The sequence below is a fragment of the Lachnellula hyalina genome, assembly GCF_007821495.1.
Source record: "Lachnellula hyalina strain CBS 185.66 chromosome Unknown contig00183, whole genome shotgun sequence".
NCBI classification, from domain to species: Eukaryota; Fungi; Ascomycota; class Leotiomycetes; order Helotiales; family Lachnaceae; genus Lachnellula; species Lachnellula hyalina.
In genome coordinates this window covers 1-25,709 of record NW_022157297.1, presented here as the reverse complement: position 1 = coordinate 25,709, position 25,709 = coordinate 1, and the positions used below count along the sequence as shown (strand labels likewise).

The 25,709-nt window shown below is 48.1% G+C and overlaps 11 protein-coding genes across 11 annotated transcripts; 5 read left to right on the top strand and 6 right to left on the bottom strand.

Annotated features, from left to right (window-relative positions):
- Positions 1-915: 915 nt before the first annotated feature.
- On the top strand, positions 916-1,461 carry LHYA1_G007376 (Uncharacterized protein; the record flags this gene model as incomplete). The annotated part of the gene is made up of 1 exon (XM_031152305.1): positions 916-1,461. The coding sequence occupies one exon, from the start codon at positions 916-918 to the stop codon at positions 1,459-1,461; it is 546 nt and encodes a 181-aa protein (XP_031002181.1).
- Positions 1,462-2,859: 1,398 nt separating this feature from the next.
- Positions 2,860-3,374, top strand: LHYA1_G007375 (uncharacterized protein; the record flags this gene model as incomplete). The annotated part of the gene is made up of 3 exons (XM_031152304.1): positions 2,860-2,971; positions 3,051-3,288; positions 3,344-3,374. The coding sequence occupies 3 exons, from the start codon at positions 2,860-2,862 to the stop codon at positions 3,372-3,374; spliced, it is 381 nt and encodes a 126-aa protein (XP_031002182.1).
- Positions 3,375-3,575: 201 nt separating this feature from the next.
- Positions 3,576-4,485, bottom strand: syn8A (Syntaxin-8A; the record flags this gene model as incomplete). The annotated part of the gene is made up of 2 exons (XM_031152303.1): positions 3,576-4,230; positions 4,289-4,485. The coding sequence occupies 2 exons, from the start codon at positions 4,483-4,485 to the stop codon at positions 3,576-3,578; spliced, it is 852 nt and encodes a 283-aa protein (XP_031002199.1).
- A 682-nt stretch (positions 4,486-5,167) lies between these two features.
- On the top strand, positions 5,168-6,538 carry traf6-b (TNF receptor-associated factor 6-B; the record flags this gene model as incomplete). The annotated part of the gene is made up of 1 exon (XM_031152302.1): positions 5,168-6,538. One exon carries the CDS (start codon positions 5,168-5,170, stop codon positions 6,536-6,538), a length of 1,371 nt encoding a protein of 456 aa, XP_031002183.1.
- Positions 6,539-8,046: 1,508 nt separating this feature from the next.
- gel2 (1,3-beta-glucanosyltransferase) lies at positions 8,047-9,780 on the bottom strand (the record flags this gene model as incomplete). Its single annotated transcript, XM_031152301.1, has 5 exons — positions 8,047-8,961; positions 9,014-9,229; positions 9,280-9,353; positions 9,405-9,630; positions 9,766-9,780. 5 exons carry the CDS (start codon positions 9,778-9,780, stop codon positions 8,047-8,049), a joined length of 1,446 nt encoding a protein of 481 aa, XP_031002184.1.
- A 645-nt stretch (positions 9,781-10,425) lies between these two features.
- Positions 10,426-12,341, bottom strand: LHYA1_G007371 (putative ATP-citrate synthase subunit; the record flags this gene model as incomplete). Its single annotated transcript, XM_031152300.1, has 2 exons — positions 10,426-11,451; positions 11,901-12,341. 2 exons carry the CDS (start codon positions 12,339-12,341, stop codon positions 10,426-10,428), a joined length of 1,467 nt encoding a protein of 488 aa, XP_031002185.1.
- A 1,030-nt stretch (positions 12,342-13,371) lies between these two features.
- On the top strand, positions 13,372-15,430 carry B14D6.310 (putative ATP-citrate synthase subunit; the record flags this gene model as incomplete). The annotated part of the gene is made up of 2 exons (XM_031152299.1): positions 13,372-13,845; positions 13,898-15,430. Coding segments are annotated over 2 exons (2,007 nt in total), but the record flags the coding sequence as incomplete, so codon positions are not given.
- A 359-nt stretch (positions 15,431-15,789) lies between these two features.
- cdm1 (DNA polymerase delta subunit) lies at positions 15,790-16,480 on the bottom strand (the record flags this gene model as incomplete). Its single annotated transcript, XM_031152298.1, has 2 exons — positions 15,790-15,966; positions 16,037-16,480. 2 exons carry the CDS (start codon positions 16,478-16,480, stop codon positions 15,790-15,792), a joined length of 621 nt encoding a protein of 206 aa, XP_031002198.1.
- A 2,957-nt stretch (positions 16,481-19,437) lies between these two features.
- Positions 19,438-20,016, bottom strand: LHYA1_G007368 (uncharacterized protein; the record flags this gene model as incomplete). The annotated part of the gene is made up of 2 exons (XM_031152297.1): positions 19,438-19,666; positions 19,721-20,016. The coding sequence occupies 2 exons, from the start codon at positions 20,014-20,016 to the stop codon at positions 19,438-19,440; spliced, it is 525 nt and encodes a 174-aa protein (XP_031002197.1).
- Positions 20,017-20,957: 941 nt separating this feature from the next.
- On the bottom strand, positions 20,958-21,807 carry elc1 (Elongin-C; the record flags this gene model as incomplete). Its single annotated transcript, XM_031152296.1, has 4 exons — positions 20,958-21,093; positions 21,124-21,259; positions 21,320-21,598; positions 21,675-21,807. The coding sequence occupies 4 exons, from the start codon at positions 21,805-21,807 to the stop codon at positions 20,958-20,960; spliced, it is 684 nt and encodes a 227-aa protein (XP_031002179.1).
- Positions 21,808-23,192: 1,385 nt separating this feature from the next.
- Positions 23,193-24,367, top strand: AUR1 (Inositol phosphorylceramide synthase; the record flags this gene model as incomplete). The annotated part of the gene is made up of 3 exons (XM_031152295.1): positions 23,193-23,232; positions 23,289-23,536; positions 23,585-24,367. The coding sequence occupies 3 exons, from the start codon at positions 23,193-23,195 to the stop codon at positions 24,365-24,367; spliced, it is 1,071 nt and encodes a 356-aa protein (XP_031002196.1).
- Between the last annotated feature and the right edge of the window lie 1,342 nt (positions 24,368-25,709).

The following is a 25,709-nucleotide window of genomic DNA, read 5'->3' as shown; positions in this document are numbered from 1 at the left end:
GGGATGCATCGCATCTCTGTTCAACTCAACCAAGCGAAACAGCCGCCGATCACCCTGGCTGCAGCTGCTTTGTTCCAGATATCATCGAGAGGGAGGGCCAGAATCCCCGATATAGAACGGAAATACAATTTTGAAGTCCAGGTAGGCTCGTAGGTATAGTACTGTAGGGGGCTCAGCTGCAGTACCACAAGAACGTAGACGATTGTACTCCTCAGACTGTGTGCGAAGTATGCTTTCAGAGCGACAATAACAATTGAAGCCCTGACTCGCTTCACCGCCCCCGAACAAGACCAGGCCGGGACCAGCGGAACGCTGCATCATGTTTACCTACTCTACTGTACGGAGTATATCTGAGCAGATAAGAGGATCTAGAGAAAACCCTTTAGATGAACTCCAGTATAGAGGCAGCGGAGTGAATCGGAAAGTTTCGACTTCACTTCAACTCTTGGATGCACCGAATGCGGAACTCGTTGGGGACTTTGCAGTCCATCGGCAGGAATGCAAGTAGACAAGTAGTACAGCCACAATGATTATAATTGGCTCATCTAAACTGACTCTAGACTGTTTTAGGAAAGGCCATTTCGCCACTCGCCTCTAACTCGTTACTTTCACTCACCCCATGGCTTCACACCAGGTTCTCTCACTCTCGCTCTCATCCTTCCAACCCCCTCCTCGTTCTTCCCTAAAGCTCTTCTTATCATCAACCACCCACCCACCCACCTCTCTTCATCGCATCCAACATACAACACAACATAATACAATCTTATACAGTCCAATAATCGTCTCAGCTCTTCACCTTCGTAGCATCGCCACGTAAGATCCTTCCTCGAGATCCTTTGTTTTCACTCGGCCCACAATTACCCAACACAACAACAGCCACCTGCCTCACCGACAAACCCAGATTCATGAGCAGCCATGTCATCTTTCTACCATTATAACCATCAACAACATGCTGCGAATGCGCAGTCGGCCTCGTCCCACCACAGCGGCCGTGGGCGCCGAGCACCACGCTTAGCTGCCCACAAACCCTTTCGCAACGTTAGGAAAGAAGAAGAGGCTGCTGTGGTGACGAATTTCCGACAGCGCTTTGAGTCGATGCGCTCCTTTGATCTGGATGACGATATGGAGTTCTGTCCGAATCTTCTCACCGAGACCGACATGGTTTCGATCTCCTCCTCGTCCGATCGTTCGTCGCTTTCCAGCGGTTCCCCTGAGTCCAGTCCGCAATCGCACCAAGTAACGCCGGACTCTCACTTTTCTCTCAACTCCAATTCGAACCCATACATTTCCTCTTATCAAAGTCAACCGACACCTCTCAAGCTGCATCAACCATCAGCGACACGGGTTCGTAATGCTATCCCCATCGTCAACCCCAGTACTCGGGGCATAAACTTGTCGAGTCCCCCTCAATCGGTGTCGCCCGCCAGGATGCAAAGCCAGACAATGGGACGTCGTTGGTAGACTTGCCCGCTCCTGATCTCATCGATCAGTAGTGCTTGCCTTTCATCTGCCCTTAATTGTTCTCTGCATTCTCGTCAAATCACATCCTGGGCGGGCACCCCTGCTCGGCATCGATACTCCTTGGTTACGGCACATTTCTCCTCATCGAATTCTTTGTATAAATTCTACACATCGCCCTTCACCTAAATTCTTTGAGCCTGCGAACGGCGCGACACAACAATATCGATACCTTTGTACGAGTGTTTCCATCCCTTGATGATGGTTTGATTTCGAGCGCGCATTGCATATATTGGCGACGGTGTTTAGGTTGGTATTGCTTATAGGTGGTACACGAAACGGCGTCTTTACATGGTCTACGAAAAAAAAGATATACTACCAAAGTTACATAGAATGATTTCCTTTTTCAGCAGAGGGCTCTCTGCAGGTGTTTATTCGGGTATCTACAAGGATTGGCAAGATTCCCCTTGGTTATTGAACAGTTGGGTAGGCGGCCTGGTGTTGGTGTGGACAAATGTTGCGCGCTTTTGTATGATGATGATGAGCGCTTCTGTCCTTGGTGTTGGTCATAGGTGCTTTCAGCGGGGTGATTTGGCAATAGGTGCATTTGCGTTTGATCATATCTAGGACGGGCTTATTTATGAGATACATGTCTTTAAGACTTGGGGCGGGGTATTGGGCTTCAATATTTGGTCATCCCTTTCCTTTTGGCAAAGAGGCATATATATTTGGGATAGGTTTAAGGATTTAAATGGGAATCTTCTTGTTCATTATACAGGACGGTAATAGCTGTCAATTCTACTGTACTTCATTCACATATACCCAATGTTGAACTTCGAGTCAGAGTCCACAATATCTCGAGCAGTCCTTTCTGTGCAAGTGACCTCCCAACTTTGGTGTCTCACCACCATCATGAGATTCGGCCCTACAGTATCGTGACAACAACATGCCCTCAAGTGAGGCGATAGATAAGTACCCAGCAGCTGACTCTCTGCATTAGGTATGTAGGTAGGTACCCTCTGAAAACGGATGATTTGTTTCAAAGCCCCCTCATTCGCGGTTTCCCACTCCCACTACTCGGTACTCATTCCACTTATTCGATGACGTATGTGAGAGTTCGCTCGAGGCATATCCGAGGTTCTTGTACTCTCCCACTGTACCTGAACAAAATATTGGACTACAGAGTTTAGATGAATAATAGTGACAATTAAGCGCATTTCAAGTTCTCGGTAGTTGGTCAATCGTCATCGTCCTTTCGGAATATCCCCTCAATTGACTACTTCTACAACTTTACACTTCTCAATCCCTTGATATCTCCTACCTTTGACATCTCCACATGTAAGTCGCAATTGAGGTAGAAGAAAGAGGAGAAAACTGATATGCATAGAAGTAAGAAGAAACATGTCCTTCATCTACCGCACTTCGAGGTTCGCTGCCGCTCGGCCAGTGTTTACCAGTCCCTCGCGGGCATTCACGAGTTCGAGTATGAAGGCCTTGAAGGAGAGTGACCGCCGTATGTCTCCCTCCCTTCTTCCCATAGTACCTACCTATCTCCCCAATTGGATTGAACGAACGCGCAGGCAAATAGCCAGACAGGAGAAGAGAGAGGCTGATGTACAAGAGGGGATATATAGACAATCCAGACGCCGCCGAAGCCAATGAGAAACACAAGCAAGACCAGTTGCAGAAGCAGAAGGACGGGAAGGGGCACTGGAAGCCAGAGCTTGCGAGTGATAGCGAGGAAGCTATTACTGCGGACCGTCATGAGGGACATGGCTCCATTGAGGAGATGCAGAAGAAGACTGCAGACCATGCAGAGAAGAAGCATAAGTAGGTGGGGTTCCTGGTGTTGAGTTTCTTCTGGTAGTGCTGATTGTACAAATAGGCACGGTACAAGTCAAGATCCGGGGCTATGAGATTGAGGATTGGGAGAGCGGACAGGGAGAGCAGGCAGAGCTGTATAGTAGCAGGATGAAATGACATCAAATACACAGAATCGCTCCTAGCTGCAGATCTGTGACCCGTCCATAATCATAGTTATCAATATTTACAAATCCAGCTCCGTGTCCCAAAACACCAGTAATGCAGCAATATTATAACAGTGTCTAGCGCTCAAACTATTTAAGTATGATGATAAGCAAAACAAGGATGATGATCAAGATCAAAATAATCGTCAACTGCATATTATCTTTCGCTTTCCTCGCAACAGTCCCCAGGTTTTTCCTCGCCTTATTCAACGTCGTTGTATGTCTTTCCACATGCCCATCCGCCTCATCCAGCATCTGCACATGCTCGTCCAACTCATCTCCTATTTGAATACTCAGCTCCCTCTGCCTCCCTATCGACTCCCCTAACCGATCCAGCGCCTCGTCCTGATCAGCCAGGACTTGTGAGTGATAGGTATGGATTTGCTGGTTATCGAGATGTGATTGATCGGGAGGTCCAGATGTAGGATCGTCCCGGTAGGGGAAGAGGGCATTTCGAGCCTCGTCTTCGTCTTGGATGATTGGTGCGTCTGAGAAGCGGACTGATTTGGGGGAGTTGGTTGCGGCTGCGCTATCTGTACCGCGGAGAGATTTCTTGAGAAAGGAGGAAGAGGACGTAATTCGAGGTCGTTCGGAGGCTCGTGTGAAGTCGCTGGAAAGAGAGGGGTTGTTGGGTTGGGACATTGTTGAGGCGGTGGTATCTGTTGGAGTGCCGCGGAACTGGGATGCTAAATCATTATACTGTATTTGTAGTTTGTGTTCCGTTTCTTGCATAGTGAGAGATGCTCTGGATTCTTCATTAGTTTCCTTGATCGCAAGCAACACCCGGAGTCGAAGCTGCTTACGACGTCTCTCCTGCTTCTTCTAATCGTATCCGTTCGTTTGTGACGCTCTCCAATCCTTCCCGCAATGAATCTAGAGATCTGGATATATGGCCATCTTGAGATGTCGGTTCTAGGTTTAATGAAATGGCCCGCTGTCTTTCCAATAAGGAGAGCTTGATGTGATCCGCCAACAGGAAGTACTGATTGGGATTTGCCATGGCTGAGTGTATAGGAAGTAAGTAGTAGGCTACGAAGATCAGACCAGGCAAAGGAAACCGAGGGAAATGGTCGTCGTAGTGGCGGAAGAAGGTAGGAGGAGGATTTGCTGGTTACCAGTAGTAATTGTTTGAACTCCGTATACAAATGTAGTTCTTGCAGTGGTAGAGTATGAACCTGGACTGGAACTATAAGCGTTTAGTGTCAACTTTCGGATGGTCAAACGTCAGCGGCCTGACTGCCCTGCCTTCACGGTTCACCATGAATAGGCCAATCAACGGAGGCGCTGGGCTCTACGGAGAACGATACGGACCATATATGAAAGGTGGACTCGGCTGCCTCTCTTCTTACAGTACCATTATTACCTATCACCTTGACAATGCGCCTCTTCTTTTTCACTTAGACTTCCTTCCTGTGTAACAAAACATGCGGCCTTTTTGTAAGACTTCCTAGTCTGTGATTCTGAGACCTCTCATAGACTTTTATCCTCTCACCTTTTCACCAAGACACGCCCTTCCTCCGTTTCTCCGAACAACACTTCACGTGTGAGACTACAAGTAACTAGTCAACATATCCTCGATTCCAGCTTGCATCTTTGCTAAGTTTAGTAGCAATACATCAGCCTGAAGTCAAATCGGTGTTTGAAGGGAAGGAAAGGGGCCCTCTCCAGAACACATGAGCAACATGCCTCCTGCAGGGCATCGCCCTTTAGACCCCTCACTACCTCCCTCTACTGAGGTCGACAACGATGACCGTGCCCCGTATACACCAGGCAGTAGCTCAAGTCTTTCATCGTCAAGTCTATACAAACATCTCCGGACGCCGTCAACATCCAGTCTCAACATTCGTCACCCAGTTGACTTAAGAGCCATTACCTACGATGGAGCTGTCGATGAGAATCTTGTGTGCCCTATCTGTCGGTGCCCGCTGGTCGATCCTGTTCTGACCGAATGCGATCACATCTTCTGTCGCGCATGTATCACCGACGCCTTGTCCAACACTAAACTATGTCCAATCGACCGCTCACCGTTGGACAGTGATGGGGTTAGCCGAGCCCCCAAAATGGTCCACAACCAACTGGATTCTCTAAAAGCCAAGTGTCCCTGCTGTGCCTCTTCATTCGCTCGGTCGATGCTTGAAAATCATGTGGAGAAATATTGCCCGGAGGCTAATGTGAAGTGTCCTGGCATCTACTCTGAGAAATATTGCAAAGAAGTTGTGAAGAGACGGATGTCTGGTCGAGGTTGTCTGCACTATCCTGTGGAATGTCCAGACTGTAAAGAGACGCTTCTACTTGTAGAGATGGAAGAGCACCGGGAAGCTTCTTGCAACGAAAAGTTGAAGGCTTGCGAGCACTGTGGTGTCAACATTCTCCGGTGCAAGGAGTCCGAACACCATGAAGAGTGTCCAGACGTCATTCGACCTTGCAACTGGGCGGAATATGGTTGCCAGCACGAAGCAAAGAGAACTGATCTACATCTACACGCAGATGAATGCAGTTTTAAGTTAGTAGGTCCGATGGCAGACACCTTGAAGAAAGAAATCAAGCTTCTTCGGTCAGATATGCGCAGTCTGGCGGAGACCAACCATCTCCAGGAGCGCCGCATCAAGTTTCTAGAGAGTGCGCAGAGAGCTTCAGACAGGCCTATGGAGCTGATGGATTTATCTCTCGCCAACCTCCCCGAGTCAGCAAATACAGAGCCCCTAGATTCTGGGCACGAGTACCTCCTCTCGTTGCTGGAATCACAGCAGAGCCGTCTCAGCCAGCTCTCCAATGAGTTGACTGATTTTCAAGGGAAGAACACAATGATGCTCCTGAACGAAACTATACCCATAAAGAACGAACTTTCAGAATTGAGGAGCACGCAACAAGTTACCTGCATGCATGTTCGCTGGCTAATGAGGTTCCGAATGCAAGAGAACCAGAGGCGCTTTGGGGGTTCGCCTGGGCCTGGACCGAGTGGTAGTCCTGATGGTGGGGGATCGAGCAGTGACCTGCCCTTTTCGCGGAGACTGAGCGACTCTGCGCCACGGGACATTATCACTAAGCTTTGATGCATTTTGGCTTTCTTTCATTCGGTGTCTCAACTTGGGAGGCGTTGTGTATATTGGGATTTGCATTATGTGTGTTGTTTTGATGGGGCGCAAATAAGAATGGGATTAAGAGGGAGTTTTAGGGGGCGGTATTACACCAGCTGGATACCTTCAGAGGCATGGCGGGTTCTGGTTATGAGGCATGAAACGTAGAAGGAATTGACAACCATAAATATGCTCTTTCCCCTAAGTCGAGTGATTCAATATTAATGCTACGTGAAGTGTAAAGTTCGCCCAGCAAGTGTCTTTTTATTTGACACATCACCAGCATTATCCACTTTGGGGAATGAATCACGGCAATAACAATTTATAGCTGCCATCTTTGTATCAGACAGAGATCAACACAGCCTCAAGTTCACCCAAGAAAGATTCACGCCAGTCTTTAAAACTAATATAGCAATACACCCTGTAGTTTTAATGATCATTCATTCCTCGAATCTCAAGCAACCCATTCATTCACACCCCCTAAACTCTCACAGCAATACAATCACAACCCTGCCCCTTTTTCCACATCAATCATCAACAACACCCACCACCCTTCAAACCGCCCAAAATATAAATAAATAAACAAGTATAACCTCCTCCACCTCCACCTACACCTCCACGACCCACAAACAAACAACCAGATATAAACCCAACCCATCCATTCCTAGAAACAAAACACACCATCTCTTCCCCTTCTAGCCCCAATGTGCATATTCTGGGACCGATCCTACCCCGCATGCGGCCACAGCAAAGCAACAGAGATAGTCCTATATTGCGCCGAGTACAGATACAGAAGGGTGTGTCCGGGCGGTGATGAAGTGAGGGTTCTTGTGAAGAGGGGAAGGTGTCCTGGCTGTCAACAGCAGGATATAGAAAGCAGGGTTTGAGATGAGAGGGTGCTTGGACGAGATAGATAGATAGATAGATAGATAGGTATTCTAGAGACAATAAAGATTACAGTTGAAGAAACAATGTTGGCGGGAATTGTATGTAGATGGTTGCCATTAGACGAGTTGTGTAGTTAGTTGTCTTGATGTGCTCAAGCCGAGGGAGAGAATTTTACTTCGCGATAATTAGGGAGGGATACCTTCTGGGCTATTACTGGCATTTGCTGTCAACTTGGAATATGTGGAACGTGTTGAACCTGGTCATCCTTCGGGGCTTTCCTGTCAATGGTAGAACAAGACAGACACTAGGTAGAGGGAAAGGGGCTCGTTTATGAAGAAAGTCGGGGAACCAAATGGGAGCTCACAACACTGAGTCAAGTTGTCAGTGCACACTATAATTCAAAAATTTCTGGCTTAACTAATCTATGGTATTCAAAGGCCCCAGGCCCCTCTTCAACCAACCAGTGATTGCAGATTGGCGATAAATGCTCCATAATTACTTTTCGTGAAACTCCAGGGAACTCCCTCCATAAACACATAGCTCGTCGATGGCGTAATAACATTTATACACAAGAAGCGAAGTGTGTTCAAGTATAATCATAGCAACACAACAGCCAGAAGACCAACAGCCAGAAGAGCGCCCAGGCTTGCCTGGAGAGTCGAAGCACCACTCTTCTTGCTTGTTGTAGCAGCTGGGGCGGAGCTAGTGGTTGAGCTAGTTGGGGTCGATGCGCTTTGCGTTTGTCCGCTTGGGGTGTTGCTCTCATCGTCTTTCAGTGGCGTGATTGCCAGGTTTGAAATAGCTTGACCGTTGCTCCCCTGCACCTGCGGGGTAACTTTGGTATCAGACACAGTAACGATCTTTCCAACAGGAGCATTACTGATGCCATTGTTGATTAGGTCCTCTGCTCCATCAGGAAGGGACGGGATCGTGAAGTTGGTTGCGAAACCTTTGTTGGTGATCAGCGAAGAGGAGCACTGAGGCGGTGATACTGTGGTATTCTGCGCAGCCTCGCTTTGAAGAGTGGTTACATTAAGGGTGTTGTATTGCTTCTGCAAGGCGTCATAATCCGAGAGGAGTTTGGCTGAGCCATCTGCGTTGATTGTGACGAGACCAAAGTTCGAATCCTCTTGGGAGAATTCGTAGACCAGTCCTCCGGATAGTACAGGGGCTACAAGAGGACCATATAGAGCCGGGACTTCTGTAAAGACACGAGGGGAAGGTTTGTTGCAGCCGTATTCTGAGAAGAAGACCGGAACGGTTGTTTTGCTGAAGTCCGACACGAGAACATCGTAGCCTGATGTTGTAAATGAGGAGTCACCACACCACGAGTAGCTGTTAAGGGCGAATAGATCAACACGAGAAGGATCTGACGCATCGCTACCCGTGGTACACTGAAGATAATTCCAAGTATCAAGTAAGATCTCACGAACATCGGCGGCGGAATATCCAACAGGGATGCTTCGGGTCGAGTGCTTAGCAATGTAGTTTTTGAGATCTCGCGTCACGGCCTAGATATGTCAGCACTTTGTGCTTGATCCATTCAAGCATCGCAGCACTCACTCTCATGTATGGAGGATTTGGTCCACTTGTTGGCAAATCATTGATGACTTCATTACCAGAGAAGAATAGCAGGGTGTTGGGATAGCTCTTGAAAGCTTCCACCACAGCGAATGTACGGTTGAGGTAAGAAGAAGTGTAGCTGCCACTAGGGTTGCTTCTGTCAATACTTTCCCCTGACAACGGAGAGTTGACATCGAGTAGCATGTAGATGCCGACCTATTGATTGTCAGACCTAGCCAACATGGAGGCTTTAGGGATCAACAAACCGCATTGAAGATGGAAGCACACAAGTCGTGGTTGAGATCCGGGGATACATTGTAGACCCGAATAGCATTGACCCCTAAAACTATCAGCCCCAGTTCACAGTATGCGCCGCATCCTCAGTACGAACCTAATTGCTGCATCAGAGCAGCATCCCTTAGACAGACGGTCCCATTGCTGAGTGGATCAACGCCAGAAGAAGGGTCATATCCAGATTGTCCTCCAGGCTGATATGCGACGCCAACTATTTGGAAACGATTGCCGGTGACTGAATTGACGAAGTCGGCGCCCTTGATTTCAAGAGTTTGCACTGCGAGTGCGGTGCTGGCGCAAAGCGCGAGGAGCGCGACTTGGATCTGGCGAGAAGGATCGTATCAGTAAGAAGTCAACAGAAATAGAAACAACGTGAAGAGCATCGAGGAGTATTTATATTTCTCTCCAAGATTATTGCAATGTGACGACACCGCGGGGTTCCAAACTTCCAAACGTACCACCTTGTTAAACATTTTGTCCAATCGATCCGTGCTTTGCAGATCGTCTCCGAGATGATGTAGGATCGTTATTTAATTAAGACGAGCGAGCGTAGAGACAGAGACTATGGTAACGAGAGAATAAGTCTAGTCTGGACTTAACGAGAGTAATCGGTTCTCTGCATGCCGGAACAGAGGTCGTGATGATTACTGTAAGGAAAGTGGGAAGGAAGTGGAAGTGGAAGTTGTGGTGGTTTGGGAATCCTCGGGGATTCCTAATCTTGATTGTAGCTCCACGACATGAATACGGAGTAAGATGGGCCTGTTTCCGAATCAGGGATGGTGCTTGCGGGGAGCTCCACCTTAGTCTTAGTGCAATGTTTGAATGTCTGAGAATGTGAAACAATTAATGCTTATTGCAACGTGAGCTGTGATTAAGTACTGTACGGGATCCATCACATTGGCCCAAAGTAAAAAGTCGCTTTTCTACTTTGCACATCCACTGCCGAGAGGCTCAACCCGGAGATTACTACTACACAACTGCAAGCGATGTGAGTCCATCAAAGACTATTATGACTTTCTATTTGCTAAAATCTTAAGAACGAATTTAGACGCCACAAATTTCTACAAACACATATGCCAGGAAGCTTCGAATGCTAATTTATGCATTATCTCATCTGCTTAACCTCTGAACTCCTCCACCTTGCTGTGCGCCAAGCGACCAGGAATGAGTGCGAGAGGCACGATACCGCTGACGTGCATTTCTGGGCCGTACACATGCATGTCCAGGTTCAATTCTTGACCTACCGACTTGATGTTCTTTAATCCTTCTTGGTAGTTGGGTCCAGCACGTCTAACCCAGATTTGGACCTTGTGCTCGATCAGTTGGCTGCTGAACTCCTTGAGAGCTCGGATGACACCCTTGAAAGTTGAGGCGACATTGGTGAAGTTGGCAATACCACCACCGATGAATAGAACCTTGCCCTCAGGGGTGATCGGCGCGCGGAGCATAAGATCAATAACGGTGCGAGCGTAGTGGAAGGTCTGGGTCTCTGTTGGAGCTCCAGAGTATTCACCGTAGTTGGCAAGCTCGTCAGCGAAACCACTGCTGGCAATGGCGTCTGCATAGACAACGGAGGCACCACCACCAGCGACAAGGGTCCAAACTCTTCCGTTGGGGTTGAGGACCGTCAGCTTGAGTGATGCACCAGTCTTTGCGTCCATCTCGGCAATGTACGCTTCCTCCTTGCTCATTTCACGACCGAATGGGGCTGGGAATTCCATAGGTGGGCCAGCATCAATGTTGACCTTGCCATCAGCGGCCTTTACAGCGGCCTGGCCAAGGGCGGCAGGCGAACGTGCGACAGCCCATTTGACACCACACTCGAACTCAGCAGTTTGGTCAAGCTTAGCAGCCAGATCCAAGAAGTGGACGGCAGCAGATGTAGCATCAGCGTTGGGGATGACAACCAAGGGGTTAATCTCGAGATATGTGAATTGGGAATCAACGTAAACAGCGTAGAGTCTGGTAATGAAGTCAACGAGGACGTTGTGTACACCTTTGGGAACCTTCTTGAGGAGAGTGGCTGCGATTTTGTCGTTTGAAGGGTATTCGGAAAGATCAACTGGGATCAGGAGCTTCTCAGCTTTGGCATCGACATCACCGACATCAACACCTCCCTCGTGTGTGAACAGAATCCAGTCACCCTAAAGAAAATTGTTGGTCAGTGCATGGTTTCAACAAAATCGTCTAACAGCCTTGAGCAAAGGCTTGAGTCAAGGAAGAGAAACAGAAGAGGCGTAATGACTCCATAGCGCATAGGCAAATGCAGGTACAAGATTTGATGAGTTGGATTTCGGGTTGATGGAATGGAGATGTGGGCTGGGCACTAAATCGTTCCCTAGCTTCCGTTCGCCCGCAGCAGAATAATTGTACCGAAGATGCGGATCCGACCGGAGCAACAATAAAAGGTTGTAGATGCCCACTTGCACAAGACATATTTTTATTTCCAATCGCAATTCCCATGACCTTTCATCCACTTGGATGCTACAGCTGGGGAAAGGTATTTTTGAACAGTATTCTCTTGCATGCAAAAACTCCCAAGGTTTTACCCATGCTTTCCATCATTCGACTGGACTTTTGGTTTTGAACGTACCTCTCTTTGAGAATTGATATTGATGTAGTACTCGGTTCCATCGGGATGTGGTACGAAAGGCTCAACCAAGAATTGACGCAGTACACCGACGACGGTCTCTACTTGTTGTGGTTTTCCGGCACGGGCAGCAACCCAAGCCTTTGCTTCCGGCCAAGTCTTGTTCAAAGCAAGCAGACCGCTTTTGCCTCGTCGCTTGATCAGTTGATCAGGCTTTGCAACGAACTTGGCACCGGGAGTGAGAAGCCATGGGTACAGAGTTTCGGCTTGGTCGAGAATTGCTGAGACCTCGGCGTCTTGGGGGAAGTAGAGAGAGGCGAGCTTTGCAGGCGCGTTATGTGTGCTGGACTTTGGGAGAGGAGAGGGCTTGATGACGGGCGCTCTTGTGAGGTGGTAGTTGATGATTGCCTTTCCGTCGGCTTCGGTGATTGATTTTGCGGCCATTGTGAAGGATTTGAGGTAAGTTTACTGTTCGATTACTCAAGTCAGTCCCGGGCCTCAAGTACTGGTTTCCTGCCGACAAAAGACTACTGGAAAGGTTGCAGAAACAGTTCAAGTGAGCTGGTATCTTGTAGGAGCAAGGCCCACACAGACAATCCTTCTCCGGCCCACGGGGCTTCTGGTAATCTGGAAGACGGGGGATCTCAGGTAAACTCCTAGGCTTGCTTCCAGACAATTGACCAGTGCAGACAGTGGTGCAATGGGGAAACGGCTGCTTAGAAGGGCAGGAGCACAAGTCAGGAAGCGGAACATACATACCAGAAAGGGACCCTTCCTTATCAAGAAGAGCAGGTGAATTGAATGGGGGAAATGTTTGCAGTGCGACGGACGAGTGAGGACTGATGCGGGTATGTGAAGGGGAGATGATGGATTGATTGTTCGTGATTATGAAGGGCAGAAGCTGACGACGCGATGCGATATTGTTTTACCACAAAAGTACGGATACCGAACGAAGCTTCTCACCACCTTGGCACCTCCACCCCAAAAATTGTTGGGGGTCTTCGGCTTTCTGCGCTAGGGCTTAACTAATTCTGCGCCCAGCAAATAACAAAAGTACCGCGGTGGTTAAAAGTAAGGATCGCCTGTCACCGCCGCTTTTCTCCCCGAGCGCTCAACATACCATACCTTACCGTACACAGGCAAAACTTGTTGACGGCCCGGGGTATTGACTTTAATTGTTCAACAATCAGCTAGCCGTCCTTCCTCCTTCGACACCTCTTCTGTTATTCTCCAATTCATCCGGATAACTCTATCTCTGTCCCCAATTGTCCTCTTCTCTTCTGGCACATCACACTTCAGCTGCACTGCCTCGCATCGCATTTCCATCCTGTTTAACGATTGTCCTGTTACGCGAAAAAAAGCAAAGGTACGACAATCTCTACCCAGCTTACGGAGTGCACTAATCCTGTCTCCGCGGCTTGCAAAACCTATCTCCAAACCAGTTTCCTTGCTAACGCTCATCTCTCTTCAAGATCTCCCTCTCATTATCTTCACGATGCCTTCTACCACCACAAATGGCACAATCCCAGCTCCTGGCAACTCGGCCAACGACAACATCCGCCGTTTCGCTGCACCCAGCCGGCCTCTGAGCCCTCGTGCTGAACACACCCTCTTCCACGATAAGACGAGATGTTTTGTCTACGGTCTCCAGCCCCGAGCTGTCCAGGGCATGCTTGACTTCGACTTCATCTGTAAGCGCAAGACGCCTTCAGTTGCAGGCATCATATACACATTCGGCGGTCAATTCGTCAGCAAGATGTACTGGGGAACCAGCGAGACTCTGCTGCCAGTCTACCAAGATGTGAACAAGGCAATGGCAAAGCACAGTGATGTAGACACAGTGGTGAATTTTGCATCATCTCGAAGTGTGTACACCTCGACTATGGAGCTTATGGAATATCCTCAAATCAAATCAATTGCCATTATTGCTGAGGGTGTGCCGGAAAGAGTAAGTCTAGAAATCAAGATTGAGCTAGTTATGGTTCTAACCACCAATACAGCGTGCCCGTGAGATTCTCCACGTAGCCAAGAAGAAGGGCATCACCATTATTGGCCCTGCCACCGTCGGTGGAATTAAGCCTGGATCCTTCAAAATTGGTAACACTGGTGGTATGATGGACAACATCGTAGCCTCAAAGCTGTACCGCAAAGGATCAGTAGGATATGTCTCCAAGTCCGGTGGTATGTCCAACGAGTTGAACAACATTGTTGCGAACACCACGGATGGTGTCTATGAGGGTGTAGCCATTGGTGGTGACAGATACCCAGGCACAACTTTCATTGACCATCTCCTGAGATATGAAGCCGACCCCGAATGCAAAATCTTGCTCCTTTTGGGAGAGGTTGGAGGTGTTGAGGAATACCGAGTCATTGAGGCTGTAAAGGCAGGAATCATTAAAAAGCCGATCGTTGCATGGGCAATTGGGACTTGTGCAAGTATGTTCAAGACTGAAGTTCAATTTGGACATGCTGGTTCATTCGCCAACTCGCAGCTCGAGACCGCCGCCGTGAAGAACAAGTCCATGAAAGAGGCTGGGTTCTTCGTCCCAGACACTTTCGAGGACCTACCACAGCTTGTGAGCCAAGTCTACCAAAAGCTCGTCAAAGATGGTACCATTGTCCCACAACCAGAGCCCGTTGTACCAAAGATCCCCATTGATTACGCGTGGGCTCAAGAACTTGGACTCATCCGTAAACCCGCCGCCTTCATCTCAACCATCTCCGATGACCGTGGACAGGAGCTGTTGTACGCTGGTATGCCAATTTCAGATGTTTTCAGAGAGGACATTGGTATTGGAGGTGTTATGTCGCTTCTCTGGTTCCGTCGTCGTCTCCCAGACTATGCTAGCAAGTTTCTTGAGATGGTGCTCATGTTGACTGCCGATCACGGTCCAGCCGTCTCCGGTGCGATGAACACGATTATTACTACAAGAGCAGGAAAGGATTTGATCAGTGCGCTTGTCAGTGGTCTCTTAACCATCGGATCAAGATTCGGCGGTGCTCTTGATGGTGCTGCTGAGGAGTTCTCCAAGGCCTTCGACAAGGGTCTCAGCCCACGTGATTTCGTCGACACCATGCGCAAGCAGAACAAGCTCATCCCAGGTATTGGCCACAAGGTTAAGTCCCGCAACAACCCTGATCTTCGTGTCGAGCTTGTGAAGGAGTTTGTCAAGAAGCGTTTCCCTAGCTGCAAGATGCTCGACTATGCTCTTGCTGTCGAGTCGGTCACCACTTCGAAGAAGGACAACTTGATCTTGAACGTCGATGGTGCCGTGGCCGTTTGCTTCGTTGATCTGATGCGCAACTGCGGCGCGTTCACGCCAGAGGAGGCTGAAGACTACATGCAAATGGGTGTATTGAACGGTCTGTTCGTCTTGGGTCGCAGCATTGGTTTGATTGCCCATTACCTTGATCAAAAGAGACTGCGTACTGGCCTTTACAGACATCCTTGGGATGATATTACCTACCTCTTGCCAACCCTGTCATCTGGTGCTGCTCCAGGCAGCGTAGGTCGTGTTGAGGTGCAAATGTAGATTGTTTTCTAGCCGAAATTTTGGGGTTGCTTCTTTGCATGTAGAACAAGAATTGCTTTAGCAAATATGAGTTTTAATGGGAAATGAATCTGCGATGTTCATGACATGTATTTGCATTGTGTGTACCACACCATGAGTGCTATGCCGAATCGCCCCCTCAAAGTAACCAACATCTGTAGCTCTGTAGTTTACAGTCGTTGTAGAGTTGTAGAAGCCAAGTCAACTAAACGCCATAGTCCACCAAACCACTCACCCCCGAGCAACTCCATCCTATCCAGCATATCGTACATGTAATTCCCGCTGTCTCCACCATGCTTAATAACCCTCATAACTCATCCCATCATCTATTCATTCACTCCTCACGCATCCCCAACCACAAACTTGCTACTCATCAACTCATCCACATACGCCCTCTCAGCCCCCGTATTCCCCCTCTCCCCCTCCTTGATCAACACAGCTAGAACCTCAATCGGCGGATTCAAGCCCAACTTATTCGCCCGCACCCAGCGCTTCATACGTGCGATTCCTATAGCTGGCTACAAAATAAACAAACAACGCATTAGCCTGCTGCTAAGAACAGATGGAGATGGAAAGAGGCAGACTTACACCATACTGACTACTCATATCCCACAACCTCAAGACCTTCTCCTCAACCCCCAACTCCCCCTGATGTACCCTCGGCGCCCTCCGCTCCGCCTCCCTCTCCTTCCAATACCGACGTACCTGCGCATCGCTCACCTTGCGCGCCTCTTCTTCCTCTGCGCTTGGTCCTCTGTTCTTCACACGCTGCGATTCCGCGTTTGTTTGTGAAGCAATTGCTGCTGAGGATGTGACGTGTCCTACATCTATATCGCCACTTACATCTCCAGCTATATCTTCATCTTGGTCTTCGTTTTTAATGTCGACGTTCTTGGACAGGGGAGAGGCGGGGAGTTTGTTGGTCTTCTTGGAGGTGGGTTTCGAGGATTTCGTAGGCCCGAAAGAGAGGGTTTTCTGAGAGCCTCGCGCGGCGGGGCCGCTGGAGGTGCGAGAGCGGCGTGTTACTGGCATTTTGTATCAATTGGTTTGTGTGCTGGGTTATCGTTCTTTTGGTATGGAATTTGTGGTGTTGAGGTTTGGTATCGATGACGATGTTTTTGCGCTATAGAACAGTAACCAGAGGCAACCAACCGGTGAAGCGAGGCGAGGGGATACATACCTTAGATAGCCTCGTCTTCTTTAATTCACTTTCTTGGAGTATATTGATAGAGACTTCCACGGAATCATGAATTTATGATGTTATGGTTGCTGGTAATCATACGCGGGTGCTTTGATTGAGAGGGTATTCCAAGGTGGTATATTATAACTTATTGACTTGTAGTGATTGTACTCAGTTGGTTCTTCAGAAGTCAACAAATCCCCCTTTCGCTCGCTCTTTCCGGTAACTTTTATCTGCTTTCGATGTCCTGTTTTTCATCTAATCATTATGAACCGCACCTGTACTAGCTTGGGTCATCCTCACTGAGGATCATAAAGAAGAAAGGGAAGACTAGAGGGATAAATGTGGAAGCCTTGGTTGTGTCACATCTGTCAGGAGATCCGGAGTTTGAGGCCGAATTTTATTACCTCATGTAGTAGGTTTATATAGAAATGAGAGGACATATCTTTTTCAATATGTTGGCAGAAATCGACAAGTCTGGCCCCTCGATAATGTCGAAACAGACTTTTGCAAAAGCCGAGCAAGTACTCCAACTAAATCAGTTTTTATTTAGTCTACCTATTTACCTCTACGCTGAAATACTATCACAATATCCAACTTTATACATGCTGCTTAAGAGCATCTGCAATTATACCAGTCATCTGTAACACCTTCTCGTCTTCTAAACGTCTCCCGACGCACTGCAGAGTTACGGGCGTACCATGATAAAACTCCGGATCATAATCAGCCTGCAAAGCGGCATCTTTCTCATTCAAAGGTGTCCATGATGTTCTCGCTGGATCCAGATCCTTATCAGTAAAGGTTACGGGAAATGTGCAAACCGGATAATCTACAGAAAGTTTGTTAGATAATCCCAGTTCATATAAAAAAGGCGGAGAAACACTTACCGAGAATATTCCACACTCCCGTGAAGTTTACACTGAACACCTTCTGCGTAAACCCCAATCTCGGTGCCGTCCAAGGTGATGAGGGCAGAATAATTCCATCCATAACCTGCCCATCCTCAGCCGTTGCGTTCCACCTATCCATATAAGCCTTTTGGAACGCATTCCTACGCGTAATCATCTCCCTCAATCTCGTGGGCCCCAGGTTACCCTCTCCTTTCTTATACGTCACTTCATACGCCTTCATAGACCCAAAAACCGGCTCCTCGTGTTGCTCTGTCAGGCTCAGGATTGCTGCACCCCCGAGCGTATGGAAAGAAGAGTTCATTTCGTGCGCCATTTCGGGGTGATTTGTGGGTGCCCATTCGAAAACTACGTGTCCGGCGGCTTCCAGTGCCTTTTTGGCCATGGCAAGGCCACGAGAAATAGGTGGGTGTACGCTCCATTCACCATCGTTATCAGAGATGATCCCAAAACGGAGTTTTCGTTCTTTAGGCGTGATAGTCTCGCCTCTCCAGGGAATAGCCAGACATTTAGGATCCAGATTCCAGGGAGAAATTTCTGTTGAGAGAACGGCTTTGCAGTAGAGCTTGATGGCTTCCAAGGATCTAGACATTGGGCCGTTGTTGGAAAATATAAAGTCCTGCCCCGTAATCCCGGATTTCGTCCCGTATACTGGGAATCTTCCAAATCTTTACTCCTGTCAGATATGTTTTTGATTCGATCTTAAAGAACTCACGTAGGCTTCAAACCATAAAGTCCATTGAAAGCACTTGGAATTCGGATGCTTCCCCCTATGTCTGTCCCCACACCCAAGGGACTACCCCTCATCGCAAGTAATACACCCTCACCCCCAGAGCTTCCTCCAGGGCTCGTCCCACTATGGTAAGCCCCCCTCGTCTCCCCCCAAACATTGTTAATGGTTTCCATCATCATCATGGCGGTCGGGACGTTAGTCTTGACGTAGAACACAGCTCCCAATTTGGCAAGGATGGAGACAAGCACGGTCTCCTCAGATGTGGCTTCGTTGGCGTAGCATGCCATGCCGAGGGATGAAGGGTGGGGAGGGGTGACCATACAGTCTTTGAGGGAAATTGGTAGGCCATGGAGAGGACCTATCACCTGACCGGTCGTTGCAAGATGGTCATCCAGAAATTGGGCGCGGGCGAGGGCCTCTGGGATTAGGATTTCTGTTAGGCAGTTTGTCTGTTCTTTGTGTTAGCATATGCCGACTTGTCTGAATTTGGGGCAGTCCTGAACAGACCAGTTGCTGCGCAACAATAGCAGCCTTGCTAAAAGCCTTTGTGACTTCTAGGGAGGTCCATGTCTTTGATTTAATTTTGACGAGTATTTCTTCAGCGTTGCTCTCAATGATCTCTAGTTCCCCAGCTGTGAAGTGGCCCGAGGTTTTGGGGATTGTTGTCAAATTTTGAGGTAGATTAGAGAGGGATTCTTGCGGTAGAAGATATTCCTTTGGAATTGCAGCTTCTCGGCGTTTAAGGGCTTTTTCTGCGATATCTTTATAGTGTTGTCCCATTATGACGCTGTTACACAGAAACAACCCAAAACGAGAAAGAACGGACGTGGATATGAATAAAAATGAAGTCTAGAAGAACGGCATCCAGGGTAAGAAATATGTTAACTCGGATACACTCACCAGTAGCTCCACTCCACTGCCCCTCCATGATAATGACACCTGGAGTAAGTGGGGGTTGCCCGCCCTCTTGGCAATGATAAGCAAACCTAAAAACTCATGATTTAAAAAAAACCCGGGTATTGATAATATGTTCTTTCATTCTGCAAGTTATAGCAAGTGCTAGGCCATTTCTTCATACCTCGATTACTAACTAACTTAGGATTGTACCGAGGCAACCCGCTCTCCTCTCGAAGTAATAATATTCAAGATGCTCTGTTCAATTCCCTACTCATATCAACCCTCGCGCCTTCCTCAATGCCAGATACTCCTTCAACGACCTCGCATATCCCATATCCCTCTTTCGTGTGATGCCGGCAGCGTCAGTGTTCGCATTCAGAACCCCAACGTTTGATATCAAAAGATTGACATCCGTGTCACTGGCCGCGGCTCCTCCAGCGGCCAAGGCTATCTGCTGGCCCGCACTTTCGCAGGCATGAGTTGTTATTTTATTTGTGACACTACGGTATCCATTAGCATATTTCTATTTCAGATGCCCAATTTTCGATGCTTACAATGCAATGTTTCCTGCTGAACCAGTTCCTCCGCCGAGATTGGCTTTACTGGCAGTATTATTGGCCTGCGCTGTAGTCGTACAAGACGAGATAGCTGATTTGTCTGCCGCGGAGAGGGTTGAGGCTGTAGACCCTCCTGTCCCAAGTTTTGCTATGGCAGCCATAGCATCGGCTGGGATAGTGAGCGTGGATTGAGAAGTAGCGCCGGCTAGTACTGTTGCGATGTTCGTTGTGCTCAGGACCGAGGCCTGTGCTGTTGCAAGAAGAAGGAGAGAGGCAGCGGCGTAGAAATACATGATGGGGTATATTGCAAGAAAATGTTATACAAAACGAACCAGCGTAAAGAGTGTGATGAGAATGTATAAAAGACAGTGATTGACCAGAGAAGACAAGAAGACCAGAGAGAGGTACTCAACTTATTATAAATGGGTAACGCATGAGAACATCAGATGGCGCTTGCGGCTACAGATGCTCGACCAAGAACCGTTTCAGCATTTGATACGTCCGAAGCGAGGGGTAAATATGTCAAACCAAGTGGGCCGCCTGATCTTCACAATGGTGCGGACAAGCGACCCCGGAGACACGACTTATCCTGTACTCAAATACTTGGCATGGCTTCGAAGTTTGAGCAGATTTCAGAATGTGGTCTGCGTCAAATTATCGCACCAAAGAGAGGCAATCACGACGAATAGAATCTTGGCATATAGTATAATTTCTTGACTTAACTATTTGGGCCTAGCCAGAGGCCCACGGTTGGGTATTTAGACTTGCCATTCATTGAAAGTTCTGATAGACTTTTCACTCTTGTGTCTAACTAGGCAGTGGATGGAGTATGCACGCCAACTACTGTGCTGCCAACAAGAACTTTCAAGAGTACAACAGTAAGTGCGGCAAAGCCGTGCAGCACTCGAAGGATATCATTGCTGAGATTTGCTCCACAAAGCAAGAACGCAAATAATTGCGAAGGACAAGATGTTTCCCTTGGAATAAAGCCACAATCTTTGATAAAGTAGATGTAGACTAAATAAGCGGGTAGTGTAGTTTTTCTACCATCATCTATAGACGTTCGACCCATGGATGAGTGAAGAAGAACGCATATGCTCAAATGGGGATCGTAGTGACATAAAAAGTAGCACTCGTTATTGTCGACTTTCAACATCACGTTAGGACTGATACAATGAAAGTCTAGCGCCGCTAATTGTCAATCGCGAGGGGTTGGTTTGTTAGAAAAGACAGCTCACTTCCGAGACCGGGGTATGAGGTACTGAGATTCGTCTTTCATTATGCTGTAATTGTGCCCAAACTCCGTGTCATATCCATATCTTTTCGTGTACCTCCCAAACGCCATACAATTTACATCATATCGTTTCACGCTAGAATAATATGTTAGCACTAGTACATACTTTAGAGGGAGGCGAAGCTCACTGTCTAGGAAATCTGCCGCCATTAACAACTCCAAGCACAGCTCAGGTGGAATCTCCATGTCTGGCACATCTTCGCGGTTTCGGTTCCTGTAGTTGTAATAGAAGTATTCGGCAACTTTCTCAAGGACAATTCCGCTGTTGAGAAACGAGTCAGTTCAACGTGCCGTATGCATACTGTAGTGGCTTCCTTGGTTTAGCTTGGGCAGGATATCAGGCCTCAGATCAAGTGTATAGGCATCATCCAGCGTCACTACTTTGCTTTGGGGCGAAAGAGGTTCTGTCCGCAAGTTCTTGTTGATATAATCATCGACTGTGACAGCTTCCACCCTTGCTTGGCCATTTTGCATATATTGTCTCCGGTGTTCGCATTTACGAATGTTCGAGGTGAGATGGAAACGTACGTACTTGATCTCTGCGAGCTGACATCGCCCGGTGGTTGATTCAAGAAACCCACCTGTGTTTTCGCAGTGTAAGTGATCTATCCTGGATAGAGGGTTTTGAGGCGGGAGAGAAAGGAAGGAAGTACACACTGTTGGGATCCAGCATTCTCTTGATGGCTCCGCTTATACACGCAGCTTCTCGCAAGACAACGAACTCAAAGCCATCGCTGGAGATGAGCGTGACATACTTGCTAGGTGCTTGGTTTTGGCTGGAGCTCGCCATGGTTGGCAGCTCTGGAGGTAGAGCGGATGCGGTACCTTCAAGATGGTACGGAACACGCGACACTGTGCAGGACGTGACGCCAAGCATTTCGATTTTTTTGGTCTGGCCTTAGCTTGGCTACCTTGGTACCGTACCTGATTTGGTAGATTCCATTGCGACCCAGTTGCAGACAGTAAAAGATCTGTGCAAATAACAATAGCCGTACAGAGAGGGGATGAATTCCATCAGCATCTTTTTTTTTGTTTTCCCCTTCAAGTATTGTTGTGATGAAGACTCACCATGTAGTGGGCTTAATACTGCAATGACAGACACGCGCATAAACACTAATGTTAAAGGTAATTTACCTACGGTATGTATAGTTAAATTTACGATGCACAAAGCGGATGCGGGTCGGGCTCGAGTAGGATCCGTGGAGCCGGGGCTGCGGTGAAAGTTTTATATACAGTATTATAGGCTCTGGCTCACCTACGGAGGTACCTCCTGCCCTGCGTACTGTTCAGACTCTTATGCCCATTTCATGTGTTCTATCACGATGTTCTATCACGATAAATAGAATGAGGCAAATATACAAACCCCCGTATGAATACCGATACTTTGGTTGAGTTTTATAGTCCTGGACTGGACTGGACGGCGTTGGACGGCGTTGGACGGCTTCTATGGTAACTTCTACTACAGTACAATAATTCGGATCTTGTTTTATCTTCAGACTTTTTAAAGACTTCAGCTCAGATTCAGCCTCGGCCACAAGCGGCGCATAAAGTTGTGCATCTGTTAGACTGTCGATGTCGGACTGTCGGATATAGAATTACCTGTAAATTCCAGGGATCTTCCAACATTACGGACGTAATTCCTGGGTAGTAGGTACGAATGTAGCTTTTCAGTGGAGCACACATCAGAGAGCGCGCTTGGGTCGGTCTCCAGGAGACAAGGAAAGTCCGATCTCAACCTTGCTCTCTTTACCGGTGCAGCAAGCAGTACGGAGATCTTGCCTTGTTTCCATTCTTCGCACCGTATTCTTCACTCCTCTCCTAACCTTCGTCGTCGGTGTCGTCTTCTTCTTCTTCTTCTTCTTCTTATTCCTCTTCCTCTGCTTCCTTCTCATCTTCCTCCTCCTCCTCCTCTCCCTCCCCCTATGGAACTCGCGCCTGGATCTTTTGCCGCTCCTGCCCTCTTTTCGCGTTGAGCATCCTTCAATCACCATGTTGCAGGATGTTCTTGGCGTCGTACCGCGCCTTTTCATTCATATCTACAAAACTCTACTCAATAGGTATGTGTGAAGCCATGTTCTAATTCCGCCACCAACCGGCCTCATCCATGCGCCGTATAGCTAAGGATGGCAACCTAGACACTCCTTATTTGGTCTGCTCAGACATATCCTGATTAACATGACCTTTATCCTGATCTGGATTACCACTTTCAAGAACGGTATGCATTTTGCCTGCAGTTTGACTTGGAACTTGGAGAGCTGAACTATTATCCAGCGTACCGCATAGATTCCTCGATTCGACCCCATATCCGAGTCAACTACCTCGAGCGAGCCGATCACCGAATATTCGATATCAACTTTACTGGCCTCTCAATACAATGCATATGTGCAGTTTTTGGCTATTCGTGGATGTATGCGCTTACGAGAAGACCAAAGCTTTCCATACTAGCCACGCTCCCCCCTTTCCTTCTCAACATTCTCTACGCGGCAACACACACTCTTTGTCAACCACTTGATGTTTTTGTAGGTGTCCAGCGTTGGCAGGGAAAAGGTCAAAACTAATTTTGTTAGGCGTGGCTCTCATATGGCGTGATCCACTTCATCTCTCCCTTCCTCGCAGCATTCTGGCTCTGGCTGTTTGCATCCCCCGGAGTTGTATCCATATTCGCATGGTGTTTTGGCATTCAGAACTGTCTGGGGATAATCACCCATCTATCTTTCCCCACTGCGGCTCCTTGGTACGGCGATCAATATGGATATCCTCTACCCCCAGGAAACTACAGCATGCCAGGTTCTGCGGCAGGCCTAGTCCGTGTTGATGCAGTCCTAGGAACTCACATTTATCAAAATGCGTTCAAGGCATCTCCTCTCGTGTTTGGCGCCTTTCCATCCCTACACGGAGCATTCAGCTGCTGCTGCTTTTTGTTTGTCGCCCGGTATTCTCGGAGGGGGCAATTTCTTCTTGGATTTTACGTATTATGGCAGTGGTTCTCTACGATGTATTTGCGGCATCATTGGCGTATCGATCTGCTAGGAGGGCTTTTGTATTCAGCATTTGTGTTTTCGATATTCTACAGGAGTTTAGTACGCATTGATAAAGCGTATGCTTTTGGAGTTTCAGGAGGGAATGGCTGGCAACGACTTTTTGAGGGAACGCGGTTGCAATACGCATTTGATACGCAGCCGGAGAAGGACTACGAACTTGTTATGGCTTCCGATTCAAGCACCGAGGGAGGGAGCGTCGATTCTAGTATCGAGCAGGGGCGGAGGGATGGAGACTTAGAAGCAGCTTGGGTGCAGGATAGTCTAGGGGGTGCAACGTGGACGACGAAAGATCTAACGCAAAACAGATAGTAGGGGGTACTTGGGCTGGACTTACCGTATTGGAAGTCTGAGTACAAGTAATATCGATGATTGCCATCCAATACCATGGATCCACCAATCCGTCCGGGAGCTCCGGAACACTTCATGAAATGATTTAATTATACCCAACGCCTTAGGCCGGATGCCGCCAACGATTCGAATAACATAATAATAGATGCTGAGTTAGAAAGTCTTAATAATCGAAGCAAATTCTGAATACCTTTCCAGAGCAGATTGTTTCCAATGTCATGTACTAGGTCCCGTTCGTAGCCCGGGCCTAGAAGCTCAAAGACCCTCTATTACTACACGTGATAATTGTCTTTTGGCATCTAGGTTTGTTGATCTTTGAATCTATCTTGGTCCACGTGTATACCAATTGCAATTGAAAGCGCAGTTCTTGCGGACCAAACCCACAAATCTGGACATACGGAATAACTGAACGATTATAAGAAGTAGGACAAGAAAAGAAAAACTTTGATTTAGAAGGGTTGAAAATATATATCTATGAATAGATGACATCTTGTAAACCCCTTTGCCTAGCCTCAGGCGCAACCCCAAATTCTGACCTTTTTATATCACGAGACTTCACCTCCTCGACACCCAACCAACCACGATGCGGCCTCTCCGTATCCCCTCTCGCTATCGTCTCGTATCCCACATATCCAGGAGAGCATATACGCCGTCTATCATCTCTCCATTCCACCGTACAGCCAAGCATGAGCATTCATCACCAGCCCCCTCAGACCTTCTCTCTACTAACGCTAAACCTGCATGGCGATGGCGCTCATTTACGAGAGCAGCCGGTCATCATGATGGAAGGATTGGTTTTGAAGACGCGCGGAGAGGGAGAGGAGAAGTGCTTGCCCAAGCGAGGGTGAAGAATGGAAGGGGACATGCAAACCGCATGTCTGGCCACTTCCCAGGAAATACTACAGGACGCGTCAATGAACCCATGCTAGCTATCCATATAAGACGATTCTCAGCATGCAATCAAGCCAGGCAGAATCACACGAGTGGCCTACCACACTCCCCGGTTTCCGAGGCAAGGAATCCGTCTTTTGAATCTCCAGCACCCCCGCCGATGACGGGTGAAGAGAAGGTCGACGTGGAAAAGGATATCAATTTCAAACAAGGAATACTCACCGGAAAACGCTGTCTCATTACCGGTGCCTCTCGCGGTATCGGCAAGGCGATCGCGAAGCGTTTTGCGGACGAGGGAGCGTGGTGCGTGCTTGTAGGACGGAAGGGGGAGACGTTGCTGGGTGTTATGAAGGAGCTGAAGGGATATGAGGCTGAGGCTGCGGCTCAAGAGAAAGACTTGGGTAAGAATCAT